The 15,634-nt window shown below is 33.9% G+C and overlaps 1 protein-coding gene across 3 annotated transcripts; it reads right to left on the bottom strand.

Moving 5' to 3' along the window:
* Nucleotides 1-1,558: 1,558 nt before the first annotated feature.
* Nucleotides 1,559-14,760, bottom strand: Su(var)2-10 (E3 SUMO-protein ligase Su(var)2-10). Of its 3 annotated transcripts, XM_018504987.1 has the most exons (9): nucleotides 14,542-14,760; nucleotides 13,436-13,605; nucleotides 13,003-13,104; nucleotides 12,786-12,930; nucleotides 10,119-10,418; nucleotides 9,889-9,990; nucleotides 9,429-9,669; nucleotides 8,911-9,345; nucleotides 1,559-2,439 (listed from the first exon to the last, which is right to left on the bottom strand). In XM_018504987.1, the coding sequence occupies exons 1-9, from the start codon at nucleotides 14,563-14,565 to the stop codon at nucleotides 2,231-2,233; spliced, it is 1,728 nt and encodes a 575-aa protein (XP_018360489.1). In that variant the 5' UTR covers nucleotides 14,566-14,760; the 3' UTR covers nucleotides 1,559-2,230. The 3 variants fall into 3 exon arrangements, with proteins under 3 accessions (XP_018360489.1, XP_018360488.1, XP_018360490.1); XM_018504986.1 differs by having other exon boundaries at nucleotides 12,786-13,104; XM_018504988.1 differs by lacking the exon at nucleotides 13,436-13,605.
* Between the last annotated feature and the right edge of the window lie 874 nt (nucleotides 14,761-15,634).

Here is a 15,634-nt window from a genome sequence, read left to right as displayed (position 1 = left end):
TGTCAGGAAATAATTCACAATTTAAAACGCGGAGACTAGCGCGACGAAAGTTCACTTTAGAGCGAACTAAACTGTGTTCTTGGAAAGTTCTCAATTTTCCTAATTTTCGTAACCGAGATATTAATTTCTAATATGTTTCCGAACATCGTGCATGCAAAAATAAATTTTTCGTACGAAGATTTTGTTTTGATATGAACAGAGAATGATCATAGCTCAAAGAATAATTATAATTGGAAATTCGACGCTATTCGCGACTCATGTCTAGCGACGACCATAGCTGCTTATTATAAACAACGCGTGCCTAGCGATGGCGAGCGCGCGCGACGCGCCGCGCTGGGCGGTCCTATCGAGCCGCGCGCTTGCATTTGGCGGTGGGCCGGGCGAATTTGGATATTTTTATAAATATCTCGTTAATTATTGCGAAAATTGAAAAATGGTAGAAGACGTTCCGTTTCAGTTTAATCCGCTTTACCTGTCCATGATATTTGTCAGGAGAGTTATGGGGCATCCTGTATATAATACATTAATATATGTTTACATACGTAAAATATGTAAAATATATTAAAATTTTCAACATTTTTGAAAAAATTTTACATAGGCGACTAATGATCTCCTATTTATTAGTGACCGGTACGTTACTGGAGCTACATTGGACGCGCATGCGTCAGAAATCCGGCTCGTCGGCCGTCTTAACAACACTGCGGGTACCTCGAGGACCACTGGCTGTTCGTCTTCGTCTGTTGAGGGATTACTAATGGTGCGTTCCGTATCGCGCATGATGTGCATGATGCATCCATTGTCCTTGTTTAACGTTTGGTGAGCAACAAGGATAAACGATGCATTATGCGCATCATGCGAGAAACGGAACGCACCCTAAGTAATCCCTCAGTCACGGCGCGCGGGCACGTCTTGTGGCGCGAGCCGTCTGCTCGACCACAGGTAGTATGCACATTGTAAATTGCATAATTTTTTTTGAAAAGCAACTATGTCCCAAGTAGCACAACAGCACCTGCAAAGCGCTAAAAAAAAGCGCTTATATACTTTTTACGACTTTCTTAACATTTTGTACTTTGTAGGCGCTGTGTGCTGCTTGGGGCGTTTTCTTTACATCATTTCATTAGTCTGTGCATAAAAGTAAAAAATGAATAGTTTACTAGACAAAGATATTTTCCAGTCCGATTAGATTGGAAAATAGCAATCTTCAATAGTGCTACAGCAAAATATATTCATTTTTTATGAATTTTTGCCTAGAGCAAAATATATTCATTTTTTATGAATATTTTGCCTAGAGAAACATTTGATCAATGAGTCAAAAACTATAACATATTAGTTTAAGTCAATTTCACTAAAAGTCAAAAATAAAAAAAAATTAAGTTTTTGTGTATGTGGGATCTTTTGCAAAATACTACACAAGAATTATAAAGAATACACTATTGTCTTTTAATAAGTAATTGTACATAATTTATTTTTTTTGAGTAATATAAAAAAATATAAAATTAATTACATTTATTTAATATCGTAGAACAATTTAAAAAACTTGTCGATATATTTTACTATTTACATGTATTATCGCCAATGGTGACACGCACAAAATGGATTTATTTTGACATACAATGCAAGGAAATAATTACGTAATTTTTCGCTTTTGATATCATAATAATATAACTGCAATATGAAACCAAGTAATTTTAATTCTCATTAAATGAAAAAAAGCATTGTTGTACACATCTTCCATGCGCTGAATCTATAACCGAACGTAGCAAAAGTGAAATAAAAAATAAAGTATGAATTAGATAGCTTATATACGCAAGATCTTATGTTGAGATTAACAATAAGTTTGTGTTACAAAAAACAAAGGTAACTTTATTTTCAGTTACATAATTATTCCACAGCGATCACATCATCGGTCAAAATAAAATCTTTATTACAATATTTGCTTATCGCAGTCTCACCAGACGTAATTTTAGCATTACACTGTTTGCCAAGTAAAATTGAATAAAATATATGAGATGTATTTGTATATGAGAATGGAACGTTATTAAAGTTACAATAAATGAACGTCTTTATTTATTTTACACTTCCTCGAAAGTAATAAATTATAACTTAATGTGTGTGTGTCATACAAACGTGCCGACTGAGTATATAAAGAGAAAAAAATTATCAAGATCTTTTTCTTTATAAAGGAAAATATAATTTTTACAAAAAATTCTATAGTATATCAAACAATCCTTTATTCTAAATCGATTATCATTAATTCTGGCGATTCGCTTGTACTACTAATGGAGCTGGTCTGCGATTTCTTTGGCGATGAGATGCCACTGGCTGGTTTCTTTGTACTTTGTGTCGGCGTGTTATCCTCATCGTCATCATCACTATCTGATATCAAATCGATAACGACAGCACGTTTCTTTTCCTTTGGTGCCGGAGGATTGCTTTCATCTGAACAAATAAACAAAACGTCGTATTATATATAACGCTTATGTTTAATGTAAAATAAAATAATATTGAAGAAACTGTATATATACAGAGTGTCCCATTTTAATTATCCCAAGTAAATCTCTTGAAAAATACATAAGATACAAACAAAATGTTTCAGATGAAAGTAAAATGATTTCAAAGGAAATTTTAGTTACGTTGTTCTTTCTGGGTGGAGGGGTCAAAAAGATATGAAGGTCATCTTCACTTTATTAAATAAAAATATGATTTTTCTAATTATTCTACATATAAAAGTATTAAGGTAAAGATATAAAAAAACCAATTATTTACAAGATATTTTATATTTTATTCTAGCATATATTGACATGAAATATTAAATATCTCGTAAACTATGTATTAATTTTTTGATTATACCTTTTATGAACAGAATAATAAGAGGAATCGCTAGTGGTAAACGAATTGGAGTCAAGAAAACATAATTTAGCTTTAAAATATACATATAAGCAAAATGGATAATTCTGTGTATGTATTTTCTTTATATATGCCAATTGATTCGTCTCATTATTCTGTTATCCTAGGCAAAGATCTTTATAAATAATACAAAACCAAAGTACAAATATCGAATTTCAGAAAAATAAATAAAATCTATAAAATGTAATACCACTTAGATCATAAAAAAATTTTATTTTTATTTTATATTTATAATCATTCTCTCACTATAAAGAATTTATTCATATCAATAATGCCAAATTCAATAGTCCCTTGTGGGGTTGCTAATCCTCCATAGGGCGCCTCCCTTGGTGGCGCAGTGAGGAATGCTCGCCGGCTTGCCGGAGGGTACCGGGGAAATAAAATACCCGGAGTGGACCAAAATTAACAACAAAACTTGGCAATGAAGAAAACAATCTTGGCAGAATAATACCCCAGGTGATATTTCAAGCAATAACTCGGGCAATCCACCCTCTTGAGGTTGGCCCCAAGGATTCTGGGAGGGAGGGGGGAGCAATCATTGCTTTCCAATAATAATGTGAATCAGAAACCTAACAATTATGATGGCAATAACGATCAAAATGAGCAGGATTCTACTCCATCCAACCACTTTACACTTCGTTAGTCTCGCGAAAAAGCGTCTTGTCCGAAAGACAATGTTCTTCATCCTTTAGTGGCTTTACAGACATCAACCAATTAGTACAGGAAGGTCAACAAACCTTAAGATAATAAAGACATCTATGAAGTAAAAAGTCTAATCCACAGCCGAGTTACATTCGACCAAGACGCGACATACCACAATATGCTAATTACCAACAATATGGACATACAAAAACATATTGTAGGCAAAAACCCAAGTGCATTAAATGCGCTGGAGATCACACCTCTGCTAGCTGTGCAAGAAGACAGGTCAAATGACGTTAAATGCACACTATGTGCAGGGAATCACCTAGCAAACTAAAGGCTGTATAGTTTATCAAAACCTGTATAAATCTAGATTACCCACGATAAGAAAAAAAGTTATGACTGATATGCCGAAAAATCCTGTAATCGAAACTCCAACTCCAATAACATTCCAAACTACTCGTCCCAAAACTTCCTATGCGCAAGCGTTGAAAAATAAGGAACAGTCTATACAAACAAATTTTTACAAACCACTAAAGAATCTCAACCTGCTAATAATAATGATATGTAGAGATTAATGGTTATGCTCCAACAAATGATGCAGCAGATGATAACATTGACAAATCTTCTCACTACACTCATGTCAAAATTAACACAGAATTCAACGCCTTCAAAATTGCGCTATGGAATGCCAATGAGCTCTCACAATACACATTAGAAGTTAAATCTTTCTTAGAGACACAACAGGTTGATATCCTATTAATCTCAGAAATACATTTTACAAGCAAAAGTTACTATAATATTCCAAAATACAGATTTTATCATATGACTCATCCTGATGGCACTGCACATGGAGGGTTCGCTGTTCTAATTAAACATAACATTAAACATTACGAGAAAGAACATTACTGCTCCAAAGAAATTCAAGCTACTAACGTTGTTACCGAAAACTGGAAGGGATCGCTCCTAATCAGCCATATACAGCCTACCTAGACATAGCATAAACAAAGAAGGCTATGAAACTTTCTTTAATTCCCTGGGCCCAAGATTTCTAGCTGGAGGCGATTACAACGCAAAACATACTCATTGGGGCTCACGTCTAAATAATCTTAAGGAACATCAACTATTGCTTACTATCCATTCTATGAAACTCAATATTATATCGTCCGGGGAGCCGACCTACTGGTCTACAGACAGTAAGAAAATCCTCGATTTAATAGTCTTCTGCTTATCAAAGGGAATTGTGGATTCGCTTACTGACTGTTTTTCCAGTTTTGACCTCTCATTGGATCATTTGCCGGTTATAATTATACTCAACAGAAAAATCGTCAATGTAGATAGATCATGTAAACCTCATAATCATAAAACTGATTGGAATTCTTTTAGACAACTAATGTCTTCCTCTCTAAACATCAAACTATCATTGAAGACCGACGATATTATAGAAGCTGTGGAACATTTCAATAGCTGCGTATAATAAGGAAGTGATGGCAGCAAATTAGATTCCCTACGACAAGACTCGATTAAATTCAATCACGCAAAGCTTAAATTATTATTACGCAACGATAAAAACCAGGGAATCGAAACATATCTTAGAAACTTAAACGCGACAGCAGCAGCTGATTATTCCCTATGGGAAGCGACAGGGAAACTCAAACGACTCATACTTACTCAACCACATATTAGGAAAACTAATGGTGCATAAGCGAAAAGCGATAGAAAAAGCTGCCACATTTGCAGCACATCTTCAAGGTGTCTTCGCACCTAACTCCTTCCAAGGAGATACTAATAAAATGGAGGAAGTGATTGATTACCTGAATTAAACTCATCAACTGGATTTACCTATTAGCAAGTTCTCGAAAAACGAAGTAATCCAAACAATAAGCAAATTAAACCTACGTAAAGCTCCAGGTTACGATTTGATCACTGCTAAAATTCTGAAGGAACTTTCCAAAGAAGGTATTATCTAGCTTACTCAACTCTACAACGCAATAGGATTTATTTTTCAGCAGTGGAAAGTAGCTTAGGTAATCATAATCCTCAAACCTGGAAAATATTTTAACGATGTTAAATCGTATTATCAAATAAACCTTCTTCCAATCCCTTCTGAAGTGCTGGAAATTCTCTTCCTAAAAAGACTTATGCCAATAATAGAGAAAAATCAGTTGATTCCAAACCACCAATTTGGCTTTAGGCAAAAGCACAATACAATCGAGCAAATCCATAGACTTGTAGAAAAGATAAACTCAACATTTGAATAAAAAAAGTACTGTTCTGCAGTATTTCTTGATATATCACAAGCCTTCGACTGAGTCTGGCACAAAGGTCTTTTATATAAGACTAAAAATACGCTCCCAATAAACTATTACAATTTTATTAACTCATATCTTAGCAACCGTAGCTTCTTTATTAAGTAGAAAGATAAAGTTACCAAACCTTACGAAATTCAAGTTGGCGTTCCACAGAGTAGTTCTGAGTCCTTTCCTGTACCTTATTTACACATTCGACCTTCCTCTCACCGAAAACATGATAACGGGACGATACTGCAGTCTTGGCTATTGATGCTAATCCAGTTGAGTCTAGAGGCGTGCAATATGTCATAACTTCAGACTCAAGCTCGGCTGAAAAACTAGAAGTTCGAGCTTTTAGGCTCGAGCTTCTGTCTAGTTTAAAGCTCGATACTTAAAATGTTTTGAATTGAGACAGTCAATGTTTCTTGAAATCGATATTATAAAAACAATAGCATCGCATGAATATAAGATGTGTTCAAAAAGATGTTATTATTGTTATTAATGCTATTGACGCGTGTTACAGTACGCATGTTATATAAAAAAGCTCTGATTACAGAATTTTTAATTAATTGTTTGATTAAAATATTGTAAAAAAATAATAATTGTAAAATAAAAAGAGTATTCATTATATATAACAATAAAATAATAATCTAATCTTCCTGAGACCTTTTCAAAACACTATAATTTGATTCACTTTGAGTCAATCATTTTGAAGAGATTATGTTATCGAGATTTATTGTCTACTCGGTACAAGCTATTCAAAAATTTAATGTAACCTCGTTCTGACCTTGTTCTAACGCCACCTAATCATGTCAAACGGATACGATCAGTAAATAGACCTTCTTAAACTCTACAACTTTTATCTAAAACATTTTTCCGTATCTTTTATAATTTTTAAGATATTACGATGTCAAAGTTAAAATGGCATACCCAATAGTGCATATAGAGAGAAATTTTATTAACGCAGAGTTCACACGTGCGTGCGGGCGCGCGCGCATGTTTGTGTATGTAAGTTACATATTTATATGTCCTATTATTTCGAAAAAAAGAGTATTATTACGAAAAGGCCTTTTCCCGAGGTGGGCAAAAATAAGGTCTTTCCGTAACATCCTTCTTTCGATTTTAAATAATATTGACTGTGTACTATCTTAGGCCTAAACGGCTCGAATTCGTATAGAGCCTCTCGATGAGTTGAACTCAGGCTTTTTTTTTCCCCACTTCTTTGATTTCATTTATCCCCACTCCTCCTAATAAACATCAAGTCTGAGAAATATAGACTATCGAGCTCAAGCCCGAGTTGAAAATGTTTTGCAGACCTCTAGCTGAAGCATCCGCTAAATTACATACAAGTCTCAACAACATATTGACGCCTGAGCCGTAGAAGATGCCATATCGAGAAAAACATGAAGAAGAGTGGTCTATGTCAAAAAAGTAATGAAAAGCAGTCTATTTCGCGCGAGGCGTGAAGACCGGTCTATATCGGGACACATGCAAAGTACGATTTATATTGAGAAAAGCAAGAAGAACGGTTTACGTCGCATGACTTTGAAGAAGGGTTTATCAGGATTTATATCGCGCTATGTTTCCTTTTCATAAATTTTGTAGTGGTATGACTGAGGACAGGTAACTAAATTTGTGTAATTTCTACATATGAAACATTTTTTTATTTCTAAATATGTAGCATTTTTTTAACAGAAAATAAAAATTATAGTCTTCTTTTCGTGTTAGATAAATAAATGTGTAACATTGTTGAGTTTTTACATCTGAATAATTTAAATTATATGATATGTGACAAGAGTTTGGATTAAACCAGTAATATTTTAATTATATTAATTAACAATTATGCTAATTTAACTTAACAAGAATTAGCTTAACAAAAATTTTTAAGATTTAATTTACGCTTGCATACCACTAAATAGTCATATCACTACAAAATTTATGAGAAAGTAACATAGCGCGATATACATTCTGATAAACCTTTCTTCAAAGTCATGCGACATAAACTGTTCTTCTTGTGCTTTTCTCGATATAAACCATACTTCGCATGTGTTCCGACATAGACCGGTCTTCACGCCTCGCGCGAGATAGACCACTTTTCATTACTTTTTTGACATAGACCCTTTTTCATGTTTTTCTCGATATAACACCTTCTACGGTTCAGGTGTCGATATCAAAATGGCTAAAAAACTGGCGGATCAAAGCTAATGAATCAAAATCTATACACGTAACGTTTACCACCAGACGAGAAACTTGTCCAACTGTGAATTTTAATGGTATACAAATTCCTCAAGCTAATAAATATCTGGGACTCTACCTAGATTGATGACTCCCTTGGCAAAAACACATCTTCACTAAGAGGAAAACAATGGGTGCCCAGCTAAGGAAACTTTACTGACTCATATGTAGGAATTCACAACTCTCTCTTAAGAACAAATTATTATTCTACAAATGCACAATTATACCTATCTGGAGCAATGGAATGCAATTAGGTATAGTAGGAAAGCAATTAGAGGTATAACTGTCAATTCGAATATTGAGATCCTGCAACGCTTCCAATCCAAAATACTTTGAATGATCACCAACTCACCATGATATATAACTAACAATAGACTCCACCATGACCTCAACATTCCCACAGTCAAAGAAGAAATTAAAACCAGAACCAAAGCATATAAAACTCGTATTCAGGCCCATCCTAATGCCTATGCACATCACAACTAATGAATCCCAGGAAAATATTCCACAGACTGAAAAGAAAGGCCCCGCAAGATCTAATTAATGATTAGAAGTAATATATTACGGATGAGCCACTGGGCTCATTCCATGCCCATCTATTCGTATTGACCCAACTATTGCTAAATGTCTACCTAGACAGATCGCACTACTGAACTTATTAAAAAAAAAAAAAAATTCAATAGTATGTATCATATGTCTTCAATTAAATTGTTATAAATTTCAAAGATTTATCTTTTCATTTAGAGTATTATTGGGTGATATACTATATAACGTATAGTGTATTTGATAAATCTTTTAAGCTTTTGCAATATTCCATCAAGTATTTTCCTCTCACCTAAATCCACTGTGTCTACATCGATTTTATTATCTCGTGAATCAGTCGCAGTTTTTGTTTCGCTTTTTTCCTTATCTTTATCCTTATCTTTATCTTTTTCTTTTTTCAGTACTAAATTCTCCCATGAACCATCTTGCAATAATTGAATCTCATTTACGTCTGGCAATAACTTATTTGAATTAAGAACTTCTTGAAAGTATCCATCAATTACAAGATTATCATAAAGTGCCGCCTTGTCACAAACTGGACAATTCCAGGTAGGTTTTCGCTCATTCATTTGAAGGAATAAAGAAGCATCGAAACATTGCAAATGAGAACATGTCGATGCACGACATGGCGTACACATTCTCATTTTTCCTAGAGGACAAGCTAACGATACTCTCAGTGATGTTGTAGCTATTTCACTATCCGCATCTTCATTTAATTTCTCCTTAACTGTAAAATAAATTATATTTCCGTAATAAAAAATTATTTGCTATTATTCTAATACTATTTATGATAAAAAATTAATTGCTTACTTAATCCTCTAGTATAGTCGGAATGTCTTACACCTCTATTTTTTAATCTACTAAGTAATTCCGCGCTGGATAATTTTCTGACGAGGTATACTGCAATTGCATATCGTCTACCATAATCAGCCGACCATGTAACACGAATCTCGTTTCCAACAGTAGGTGACAATTTCACTAAAGGACTAATATTGACAGGCCGTGGTGGTCTCTTTGGCTCTACACTTGGTTTATTAGTGGGTATAGGATTCTAAAAAAATATTTATTTCATTTTTCAACATTTGTTATTTTCTAGAATAATTTAATTGTCATTTACGTATAAACGTAAAATCTTTTGTGTATTCATTGAGTAGCGAACTTAAAGGTTCTATTTATATTTAAACAAATTTACCTATTGTTTTAATTCAAATAAAACTTGTACTTATATGTATAATTTTGAAAAGATATGTATAAATTTAGTTTGACGTACCGGTAAAGGACATAATTTTCCATTAACTTTTACTGCAATGTTTGGAGGAAAATAATCTTCCTGCTCGCATGATGTTTCTTGTAAACAGAATCGCATTTGTACCTAATTATAATAAATTAAATGAAATTCATAAACATACTAATAACATAACAAAACATTTTTTAACGATTATTTATATGTCCTTTTTTATTATGAAGATTTAAAGTTCTATACATTAAATTTAAACTCACCTGTACAACATAGTCCATTTTACTGCCAGCTCGACAATCACGTGAGCTTGCAATATCTGTCGCTTGTTGTGGTGTCAAATGAAACAGGAATGTGTTTTCCTGCAGTCTCAGCGTTCCCTGTGGCATTAAACTAGAAGGTTTCAATAATTCACCTAATAAGTCAAAAAATGGAAGTTTCTTCAACCTAACATCTGGATGAACTGGATATTGGCTTGTAGGTTGTATTTGTAATGGACCTGGTAAAACTTTGGCTGGGTATACAGACTGCTGATATGGACTATATGCTGTACTTGTAGCACGCTGAAAAAAACATTTAAAATAATAAAATCATTTAAAAAAACCTCAATATCTAAATAAACAAAATAAAATACAATAAACATATAAGGCAATTGAGAATAACACTAATTAAAGGGTAATACCACTCTAGAGCTCGAAAAAAAGACGTGTTTTTGATAATTTTTTACGGAGATACAATAAAGGAAATGGGAAATCTGTTTATAGAAGTTTATCATACATGTTCTGAAGTAAATAAAAGAATTTTTTAATTAATTAACATTTTTAAACAAAATGGCCGCTACATGATACGAAACTCGAGACCACCTCTCGCCGACACTTCTGTAGCTAATCATATATAGTTTTCAAAAAATTTTGGTTTTTTGTTCCAGATTGAAAATTGTGGGAGAAACTTTTCCGGTCCTTCGGCGAGAGGTAGTTTCGAGTTTTGTATCATGTAGCCGCCATTTTGTTTAAAAATGTTAATTAAAAATTTTTTAATTTACTACAAAACATGTATAATAAACTCCTGTAAACAGATTTCCCATTTCCTTTATTGTATCTCCGTAAAAAATTATCAAAAACATGTCTTTTTTTTCGAGCTCTAGAGTGGCGTTATCCCTTAATATGCAATAAGATTTCCAGTAAAAATAAAAATGTATTTACTTCATACTTTGTACTCCACACGAAAAATTAAACGTTTCGGTTTCATTCAAGTCATACTCAATGATTAAAAACACTGGCTATGTTTACACCGAGCACTTAGTCCATGATCTATAGTTTGTACGATAAACGTCTTTGTTTAACATACAGGATAAGGACACTTAGAGATGAAAATGACCAAATTTTACGGTAATTTATTCGGTAAATTACGGTAAATAGTCAATAATTTTTGGAGGCTGATAAAACAGTAATTTTTTAAATTATAAAAATAAAATAACTTGATGTAAAAGTATTTAGCCTTCAGTTATTAAATTTAAAACGCTTTATTTTAACTAATATTTTTATTTTGATATTATACATTGATATACAATATAATATATTGTATATTAATATGTAATATTAATGTGTAATATTAATTATTTTAATTATTATATATTGAATATGACAATTAAAAGGCTAGATACATAGTCTAAACTAAAGAAACTTTAAATAAGTTTTTTTTATTAGGATTCTAAAAAATGAAACAAATACAGTAATCTTAAACTATTTTGTATATATTTTGATTTTTTAAATTTGTATTTTTATATTTTTTACTCTACAATTAAATTTATAAAACTTCCATTTATTTGCTTGCTATTTTAGCTAGTAGACTGTTAAAATTTTTATTAAAGTAAAAATAAAGACACAATTATACATAAAAAATAAAATAATCTTTCTGTAATTGCACTATTGCCGGAATATCTAAATAGAAATATAGAATAATTTTAAGTAATTTAGTAAAAAGAGCTAGATTTTAAAATATAAAACAAAGAATTATGTAAAAAAAATACTGGAATTTTTAATCTGCATCGCTTTCTATTTTTTTTAGTCACTGTATCAAATCTCTAGGGAATATATTACCATATATTAAAAACGGATTTTAGCATCGATTAGATTTGATGTTTACATTTAGTGAAGTCTTATTATTATTCTATCAGCGATTTATATTCTCGATGAGAATATTAAAAGAATATTATTTTATATTATGCATTAATGTGAAACATAAATAAAACCTATTTGTGCACAAAACTATAAAAACACACATTTTATCAAAATTACCAATAAATTACCATTTTATCGTAATTGTCGAATTGAATTTGACGGTAATTTTACATCTCTAACTGGACATCTATCATATAGGTCGTAGACTAAGGGCATAAACGCAGCCATAGATTCCGCATTATTTCTCATTCTCATCAATAAGCAGTCTTCTTAACCTTTCATAATTAAAGCGAGTCCAGCTACTAGCTAAGTAGCAACAACAAAATCAGCAACATATCAGTTAGTCTAGTAACTAATGAAGAAACTCGCCTTAATCATGGAAGATTAAGAAGATTGCTTACCCATGTATACATCAAAATGAGAAATAATGTGGAATCAATCCTTTTAATCGCTGAAAATAGCTTGAATGGTGCAAAAGCTTTTGATTTTGCACCATGTGGAGTACAAAATATGAAGTAAAAATATGAAGTATAATTTTTATTGCAAATCTGATTACACATTAATTACTACGCCGTTATATTTAGTAGTCTTGTATTAATGTTTGTCTATTTAAAATAATATTTCTAATATAATTCATAAATAGCAAAAAATAATTATAAATCTTTATTTCTTATGAATTATATAACAAGGAAATTCATTTCTAACATTAAATTTTCATGTACATTAAAGGAGTAATATACTTTTGCTTACCTGTGGTGCTACACTAGTGTAACCAGTTGACTGATATACTGGATTGGTCCTAGGTGCTTGAGGTAAGGATGCTTGATGCGCAGGAGTTAATTCTTTCCCAGCAGAAATTGATGCCTGTTGCTGTTGTTGTTGACTAATCGCTTGTCTTAATAAAATATATATTTTCATTCTTAAATGTACATATATATATAAACGTATCAATGAACAATAAAAATACCTTGTTGAATAATAATTTCGATTATGCATATTTTGGTCAATTTGTGGCTCAGAGGAACTACCAGTTTGCCCATACATTTGATGCGTTGCCATTTGATCTGCCCTGGAAAAAGATTTCCTTTTGCACTTGGAACAACAAAAATCTAAAGTATATTTTTTCAATATAGCGACTGATTATTCCTTATTTCACTTATTCACTAGCTACATTTGATTTCGCAAATCGAAGGCATCTATACTCATCTCATTTTTGTTCACCAAATTCGGTGAAATAAACATAAGATTATTATAGAATAATTACAGATGTCTCTGATTTGCAAAATCGAACTCAGCTACTCTGTTAATTTCTTTGGGAACATTGAAGTAACCAGAACTATGTGTATAACTTGTAAAAAAGAAGCAGTGTACAGACTTTTCACTTGCAGTTTTCCACTTACTGTATCGTTTTATACAATTCACGTATTTTAAGCCGGATGGCTGGATGTGATCTTAAGCGCAATAATTCCAATGCACGAGCTTGCAACTCGTTCTTTCTGCCGGACTTATTTCTACCGGCGAAACCAAGAAGCATCTGAAGCTCAGACACTCGAAAACTTAATACCATACTCTGCAATCAGAACATCCATTTCCCCTTATGTCCTCCTAGTATAATCTTTCACGAATGATGGTGACAAATTATAATGTATGTGTTGAAAACGTTACTATAAATCAACAAATACTTCTTCTCAACAAAAATTGTCACAGAATGTATACATTAGAAATTTTTTTTTTTAGTACTTTAAATGAGCCAATCACAAAAGAGTATCTCACTGTACACATGTCCAATTCACTTGGGTATTTACAAAAATAATAGCTAGTGTCACAAAAATAACACGGCGTCACGCAAGTATTGCGACAGTCGCAGTGTCACGCGAACGAAATCCAAAATAACAATGTTCCATTCCATTCCAGCGAAACGTCATATGAAAACGGACGGTGAAGTTAGAGGTTACCCATTGTATCTCCACGCGCGAACACGTTGTGAACCGCCGGAGCCGCGGATCTCCCGAATTCCCAGGATTGTGCCCGTCGCCCCTGTCGGTGCGATCTACCAGTAATGTCCCTGATCCAGCGTGAAGTAAATCCGCAGCAGTTTCGCACTGCGTAATCGTTAACAGACACCAACTGTCCGACAACTCGCAACAGAACACGCGCCAGCGAACAAAGTCGACCCGGCACGCACCGAGGGCGTGCATAGCACGAAGCACGCATCCACGGAATTAGGTACGGCACGGCACGGGGACTGCAACACAGTGCGAAGGGACTGGAAGGGATTAAAATGAACTGGATAGTAGAAAATGAAACCGACTCCTTCAGCGACGCGTGCTCGGTTAATTTGTTCCAGAGAGGATCAATCGGATCATTTCCTCTCAGATAATCTCGGAAATCGACGCGCGATACCAGACGACGCGACGCGGAATCCTCACATGATGAGAAAGCCGTAGTACAGCGTTTCTCTCGTGCAGCTGTGCACCTGCTCCCTTTATAACGCGCACCCACTCACCTCCAGTTCCTCGGAATCCGCCATCTTCTTGGCCGACTTTTTACCCGCAGCCGTTTTGCTGACGATTATTTCACAATTCGCGACTATGAAAAAACGCGCGACTGCAACCGTCACGCCCGCCGGTCAGTCTCGCCGCTCGCGTCTGCCTCACACTCTATCCTGTCACGCTGCACGCACTCTTACTCTCTCGCTCTTCGCCTTCTCCCACTCTCTTTCTCTATATCTATCTTTCTCTCTGGACCTCTTTCGATTTTCGAATCGTACGCGATACTTCTTGCTAGTTTGCTACTAACGTTCCTAGAAGGAAATCTACCCATGCCCACAAAATAGCTTATATAGGGTGCGGTCCATTTGACGCTACAAATGCTTCGAAACTTTTGATTGACCAATCGGAAGAAAGAATTTTACGAACTGACCAATCAAAAAATGCTTTGACACATTTGTAGCATCAAGTGGACCATAGCCATAAAATACCAAATTGCCGATGAATAAGGATGCCGTCACATGCAGCGTAACCTGCGTAAAAGTATTCGATATTATATCCCAGAGCTCTGATTGGACGGTTCGTTATTCCCTGTTGCCTGTGCCTATTGCCTGTGTCTATTGTGTTTCCAGCTTAAAACCTGCGTATTCTAGTAATTTACTAGATAGAATATACATTACGCCATTCTGAAGACAGGCATTCACATAGAGCGTATTTCTCGGAATTTAGAGAAATGCGGAACTAATGCAACCAATTGCTGATTAGAATTTCTGTTGTACACTCTAACAGAAATGCTAAATGAATTTACGATTGGTTTTCGTAACCTACGTATCTCGAAAAGTACGCCTCTGGGGAACCGGCATCTTTCCATCGCGTACATATGAGCGGATGATCGAATAAATTATTAAAATCGGAAAGTTTTGTGAAACCACTCTTAGGCTTATCTGACGCATTTTTGCATGAAATGAAAGAATCTAGCAAAAAAGCGTCGTTCTATCTTGTGATCTGAGATATTAACAGGGAATGGAAAGTTACTTTTTAAAAGTAACAAGTTACAGTTACTCGTTACCGAGTAGGAAAAGTAACAAGTTACCGTTACTAGTTACCGAT

Source organism: Trachymyrmex cornetzi, unplaced genomic scaffold, assembly GCF_001594075.2.
Source record: "Trachymyrmex cornetzi isolate Tcor2-1 unplaced genomic scaffold, Tcor1.1 scaffold190, whole genome shotgun sequence".
NCBI classification, from domain to species: Eukaryota; Metazoa; Arthropoda; class Insecta; order Hymenoptera; family Formicidae; genus Trachymyrmex; species Trachymyrmex cornetzi.
The sequence above is the reverse complement of the archived record's forward strand: the minus strand, read 5'-3'. Positions and strand labels throughout refer to the sequence as shown.